Source organism: Morus notabilis, unplaced genomic scaffold (genome assembly GCF_000414095.1).
Source record: "Morus notabilis unplaced genomic scaffold, ASM41409v2 Scaffold508, whole genome shotgun sequence".
In the NCBI taxonomy this organism is placed as follows: Eukaryota; Viridiplantae; Streptophyta; class Magnoliopsida; order Rosales; family Moraceae; genus Morus; species Morus notabilis.
This window is the reverse complement of record NW_010361936.1, coordinates 132542-139707: the sequence shown is the minus strand read 5'-3', so window position 1 is coordinate 139707 and position 7166 is coordinate 132542. Positions and strand designations below refer to the sequence as shown.

Here is a 7166-nt window from a genome sequence, read left to right as displayed (position 1 = left end):
GTCAAGTCCATCATAGTTGGCGATTGGAGACCAACAGCCACACTAACGACTAGTAAATATAATATTTATCAACAAATATCATATTTAGTCACAAATATTTTATTTATCTAAAAATCTAACCTCAATATGACCATATATACCTAAAAATACTTTATTTACTTAAAAATATGATGTCAACGTCGACGGCCGGTAAATATTATCTTTCTCAAAAATCTAACGTTTGACGCCGACAGTCAATAAATATAGTATTTATTAATATATATTATATTTATCTAAAAATATTATATTTATCCGAAATACAAAATTTTAAAAATAAACTAAAACCAAAAATTAATATGAAATATAGATTCTACATAAATACTGCATTTAATACCAACCATTGAAAAATCTAGATAAATCCTATATTTAAATACGGTATTTTTTTTTACAAATTAACTAATATTACAAATTAATCCCAAAAATCACCAAATCAGTACCAAATTAACTAAGCCTAACTCTGATCCCCAAATTAGCCCTAAATTTTGATTCCCAAACCCTTACCATGCCCAAATAGCCCCAAACTTCCACCCGCAGCCCACACCCCTTGCCCGCGGCATTGTTCCCGATAACAACCAAACCACCAACCAACAAAAAACAAGCTACAGAGATAGATAGAGCACCACTGCCATCTCGGAATCAGAACGTGGTCTCGGTCACCTGCGGGAGTGGTTCACGATAGCGGCGCCGTTTTCACTGGCCGGAATCGGGTTCGCTACGGCAAGAACTGGACAGACGATGAGGAGACAAACTTTGACGAGGAGATGGAAGGACGACAAGATCCGGCTATTGTTGTCTAAAATGGTGACCGTAAATCTGCAGACGGCGTCGCGAGGTCAGAGAGAGTGAGATCAGAGTCGATTTCGTCGGTCCTCCGTTGAGGATCTGTCGTCACGTTGTCGTCGGCATGAGATTTCATCGCCGCCACAGGAGCCGTCACCAGATAGAGAAAGCACGACGAAAGGAGAGGCAGAAATCGAGAAGATAGAGAGAGGGGATAACGATGAGGGAGAGAGGGAGATGAATGACAGATAGGGGGTTGGGCGGCAGAGAGAGGAGAGAGAAAGGGAAACAGAGTATGGGAGAGAGGAAGCTGTAACTTTGAGTTGAGCTAAACGGACTGGTCTTGAGTCTGTTTAGTCTGTTTGTAGGAGATTCATACTATCAGGTTCATAGTTTATTACAATATTTTTTATTACACATAAATTAAAAATAATACTAATTTTATAATTCTAATCTATTAATTAAACATTAATTTATACCTTAAATTATTTTTAAGTTAGGCCAGATTGGGCCGAAATATTTTTATTTTATTTTATTTTTATATTTTTTTTGTAAAAGTCAAGATCGACTCGGCCTGACTTTAAGATTGTGTTCGGCAGCCTTAAAAACTCAAAAAAAAAGTAACTTGAGTTTTAATTTTATTCAAATTCATGTTCTTTTAAGTTTGATCTTGAGTTTGAACTCAAGTTTAGGACTAAAACTCGAGTTTAAGTTTCTCCTTCAACTCGAGTTCAGAAACTTGAATTTAAATTAATAAACAATATTTTTTCTATTCTTAAAAATGCTATAACTTTTTCGTATTAATCTTGATTGAGATGATTTTTTTTATGCGTTGACAACGAAAAGACGAATAAAATCTCACTCATATACCCTATTAAAATTTTTCATCACCATTGAGTTTTTATTAAAATATTATCTAAATACAAATTCAAGTTTTGACTCACTCAAACACAAACTCAAAAAGATTTTTATCACAAACCTTAACTCAAATGTACACAACCAAACACAAACTCAAGTTACAACTTCAACTCAAATTATAACTCAAATTCAACTCAAAAACTACACTCAAATCACACTCTAAAAAAACATGCCCTAAATCTGTCAAGTTGGATTGATTTTTTCTTTTTAAAGTTGAGTCGGCCCGACCTAAATATTCCCTTTAACCGTTGCCTTAGTCAGCCTAAATTTTTAATTTTAAAAGGGTACATTCGAAAAGAAATAATTTATTTTAGAATCAAAATTCAAGATATGCAATAAATTATCAATATTTAAAAAAAATGATATTTTCTTCAATAGCATAATTAAATATGCTATATGATGCATTTTCTTTTTAATCTTCTATATGATTTTACCAACTTAACTTTTTTAATATGCTCTACATCATGTCTTCACGCACACACTCTCTCTCACACATAAGCGAACACACAAATATTAAACCAAAATACACGTTATGATTGAAATTGCATTTCAATTCATTTGATTTATTATTTACTTTTAGTTGTTTATTTTAAATGTTCCTTGTTAGCTTTCTGTTTTCGTAATCAAACTCTCACGAAAATAACTTTTATCAAGTGCACGACTACCTAAACAGTTGCTTTCATAATCAGTTTTTTTTTTTTTTTTCTTAATTATGGTCCTCATAACGGTTTTTTTGTAATTTCCTGGCCGAAATAATTTCTCTTAAATATGTATCTACCTAAAAATTATTTTCGTAACCCCTCTGATACTTTTTTTTTCCACACGCATAGCTAATTCAATGTCTAATTTGTCCCAATAAAAAGCTTTTCTTCCTTTCATATGTGTTTTATTTAAATTTTTTTTTACTAAATTAAACTCTTAAGAGAATAATAAATCAAAGAAAGAACCTAAAAGGCTAAAGAACTTTTATATCTTCATATCTAAAAAATGTAACAAACTGATTATGCATGCGAATACTAATATATATATAAATATTATCTTATGATTGAAAAAATAATATCCATATAGATAAATATTTAAATAACCATATAAATCACGCTCATAATATATTTTATACATATAAATTTATAGATGAAACCCACCAAATCCAATTTCTCGCGCACAAAAACTTCAAAATAGCAAAAGGAAAGAAATAAAAAACCAACTTAAACTAGGTCAAGTGGTTGAGTGTTTCAATGTGTGCGTCGAATCTTGATGGTTAATTCATTTTTTACACAGATAGAAGACATATGCCCCACACCTTAGCTAAAAAATGTAAAAAATACAAAATCCACCAAATCAAAGAAAATAAAACAAAACATTTCATTTAAAAAAAAGAAAGAAAAAGATAAAAGGATGAACCTTGTGCCTGGAAAGGAGATTATACTCTGGCTGCTCTACAATAGGCCCAACAAGATCGAGCCTCTCGGCAATCCCCCAGGCCTCAGTGATCTGCTGGGCTGACCACTCACTGGTCCCCCAATAGAAAGCCCATCCATTGTCAATCACATGGTTCATCGCCCTCACCGTCTCCTCGATCGGCGTCAAGCAGTCTGGGCGGTGGCAATAAACAACATCAACATACTCCATGTCGAGCCTCTTAAGCGAGGCCTTGGTCCCCTCGATTATATGCTTCCTAGAGAGGCCCTTGTCGTTTGGGCCTGTCCCGCCCCAGAAGATTTTGGTGGAGACGACGATGTCGGAGCGGCGCCAGCCCAGCTCCCGGATGGCCCGGCCCATAATCTCCTCGGCCCGGCCGTCGGAGTAGACCTCAGCATTGTCGAAGAAGTTGACGCCGTGGTCGCGGCAGCACTGGAGGAGGGATTTCGCCGCTTTGACATCCAGTTGGTTGCCGAAGCTCACCCATGCTCCGTACGAGAGTTGGCTCACTCTAAGACCTGATCTTCCCAGGTTCTTGTACTGCATTGTTGCCATTTTTAGAGAGAGAGAGAGAGAGAGAGAAGTACTCGAGATCAAAGGGAAGGGGAGTTGGAAGCGAGTTTCATCAATGAGGTGCGTTGTTTGAATTGAGGCTTATAAAGGAGGAGTAGGAATGTGGGATGGATTCTAAGCCATTGGATGCGTTGGTGGGGACCACATAGAAAACCATTATGGACATGACATCCTGCTATATTTTTCTTGCTAGATTTTTTTATGGAGATTTTTATGGTGGGACTAAAAAATAATGGACAAATTACTAATTTGTCCCCTCAACTATTGACTTTGTAACAAAATGACCTTTAATTTTAAAAATAACAAATTCTCTTCCTGATTAATTATTCGTTAGCACGCATTTATCTTTTCTGTCATCTCGGTTAAATTTTAAACGTTAAGTGACACATAAAAGTTGTTGAGGCATTTAATTTTTATTCTATTATAAAAGGACAATTTTGTCCATCCAAGCCAAGTCATTGACCGGTCAAACCCACCATTGACCGGGATGGGGTCGGCGGGATGCATGCCAAGTCTAAGATCTCGAAGTGAAGAACATTCATCCGGGGTCGATTTCTCCAAATGATGTCTGGTTCGCTAGAAAAGGTCCAAAATTCAAAATAGACGGAGGCGGTACATCGGAGCTCCTTCGACACCGATCGAGGAAGCAATCATGTGGGTTTTGCTCCACTCAGCGAGAAGAATATAATGGTACAACTTATTGGTGAAATAGAGGTCAGATGGCGTTGGAATTCAGTGCAGAGAAAAAATGGACCAAAACTTTAACTGACGCTTACAGGTGAACGGCGGCGAGATTCCGGTTCCAAAGGTTGTTGTTGGCGAGCTCCATAGGTGGTTGGCGTTTGGCGACGGCCGGAGGCCGGATAGTGGCGGCTCAAAGTGGCAGTGGAGCTTGGTTTTTCACGCGCAAAGAATGAAGAAAGAGAGAAAAAGAATGAGAGAGAGAGGGGAAGCGAGAATGAGAGGGAGAGAGGGGGAGAGGGAAATCATCATATGTTCATAGTGGTCTTGGGTTGGGCTTGGATGGGCAAAATCGTTATTTCATTGAAGAATAAAAATTAAATGTCTCAGCGACTTTCACGTGTCACTTAACGTTCAAAATTTAACCGAGATGACAGAAAAGGGAGACACATGCTAACGGCTAATTTTTCAGGGGGAAAATTTGTTATTTTTAAAATTTAGAGGGTATTTTGTTACAAGACTAATAGTTCAGGGGGGGACAAGTGTAATTTGTCCAAAAATAAATATTGGAGCTGTAAGACATGTGAGAGAAACTTTTTCCCCCATTTATTTTTAAGAGCCACTATGGTGAGACCTTTTAAAAAATTCACTTATAAAACACCTTATTTTGATCATTGGATTAAGTTTTGAATAGTTAGATCTACACCGATTCATATTAAAAATTTACAGCGTGCCACACTATAACGCCCTCTAGAATTAAATATATTTAATTATGTTAAATTGTGAATTATTAGTTACCTAATTGATTTTCACAATTAATCAAGAAACTTTAAATTATTTTCAATATTTATGATTTCACCCCAAAAGTTTTTGAAAATACACTTAAATTGTAATGCATTTTCCTTTTTCCATTTTTCCCTTTTTCCTTTTTTTCTTTTTTTTTCCTTTTCTTTTCTTTTTCCTTTTTTTTCATTTCTTCCTTTTCATTTCCTTCTTTTCCCTTCCATAGCTTTCCTCTCTCTCTCTCACTTTCTTTCTTTCTTTTCTTTTCTCTCTCTCTCCTTGGTTTCTCTCACGATAGAACAACTCCCTCTCTCTCTATCTTCCTTCACCACCGGCCACCACTCCCTCCTTCTCTCCGGCCACCTCTCTCTCTTTGGGTCTCTCTCTTTCTCTCTCTCTCTCTCTGTGGTTGGTTCTGCCGAAACATAAAACAAAAAGAAAAAAAAACATAGAAAATGGGAGAAATAGAGGGAATAAGACTCCATCAACTAATTTGAGATAAAACCCCTTGAAACTCATTCTTTGATTTGAATTTTAAACTTGAGAAAGTTTAATTTTGGTTGGATTTGAATAATTTTGAGTTAGGGTTTGGATTTGAACAATTGTTGTTAGAATTGAATTAAATTTGGGAGTTTTCAGTTATTGGACTTATTGAATTAATTGGAAACTGGTTTTGATAATTTCTAGAGAATTTATTTTAAAATTAAACTTGAGTTTCAGGTTTGGCATTTTTCCTATTTATGCCGGCATGCTGCCGAAATTTATTTAAAAACTTGTTTTTAAGCTGAAATTAAATAGGAAACCAAACCCATGAATTGAATTAAAATTTTTAAAGAACCCCCAAACTGAATTATAAAATTGTTTGTGAAACTTGGATTTGAGTCAAGGCACACTAATAGGAAACAATTAAACATTCTTTTTAGGAATGAGAAATATATCCTAAGATATTATTTTTGTGATAAAGCTAGTGGAGAAGATCGAGTATTAAAGCTGTAAGGAAAGCGGAGGGTAGGAGAACGAAAGGCTAGCCTAGGTTTGATATTCAAGAGGTAGGATATTCTTGTCTATATCCTTGTTAGCCTCACTTTAAATGGTTTTGGCCATTGAAAATGTTTTAGAACAAAACATGTTGAAAGAAAATTGTTTTAAAGGAAATAGCATGAATAATGCTATTAAGTTTTCCAATGATTTTGGAAATGAGATTTTAAAGAATATCATTTCTTAAAATGAAATATTTTAAGAAATGATATAACGCATGGTAGCCTCAGAGATCGGGATATAGGAATCGTATCCTTAGGGGCAGGTCCTGAAACCCGTATGGATCTACTTCTTGCTCAGTGGTGTTATGGCTTTACATATTTTCATTATACAGATGTTTTTCTACTACTACGTGAGTATTTCCTTTTTCTAAAAAGGATGATCGGTTCTGGGTATATGTCTTCAGACCGTGAGTACCTTTATTTATAATGTTTTATAAAATTATATCATACTGAACCTTCCGCTCACTTTTTCTTGTTTTAAATGTATTAAACCCCTCCAGGCGACGCGAGGAGTAGTGCAGAGTAAGTAACTACTACCAGTGAGGTGAACCCGTCTTCGAGAGGTGAATAATTGTATTTTTCTTTCCCTTTATTTCAAGACATGTACTAAATTATGGATTGCAAACTCAAATATTGCTGACTGTGGTTGATGTCTACATTTAATGTTGTTTATATTCATGTATGTTAAACCTGTGGAAATTTTTGACATGATACCAGGGGTGAGGATTTGAACTGGTTTGGTTGGAAATTCCACCACTCTTCTTGAAACTGAATTTCTCATAATTAGCGGGGCTTGTTTAGAAATACCTGAATGTTTTGGATTTGAAATTTAAATTTTTACACTGTTATTTGTTAATCACTTTTTTAAATAGGTTTAAATTTCTGAACAAGCATTCACGTCACTAACCCTTGTTTGGGGGCGTGACACGTACA

The 7166-nt window shown here is 35.4% G+C and overlaps 1 protein-coding gene across 1 annotated transcript in view; it reads right to left on the bottom strand.

The window, feature by feature from the left end:
- LOC21400891 (probable voltage-gated potassium channel subunit beta) overlaps nt 1-3770 on the bottom strand; it is a 9333-nt gene extending 5563 nt beyond the window's left edge. Inside the window, exon 1 of the mRNA XM_010100811.2 lies at nt 3139-3770. Within this exon, the coding sequence (XP_010099113.1) occupies nt 3139-3711 (573 nt within the window). The 5' untranslated portion in view covers nt 3712-3770. The remainder of the gene's footprint in view (nt 1-3138) is intronic.
- Between the last annotated feature and the right edge of the window lie 3396 nt (nt 3771-7166).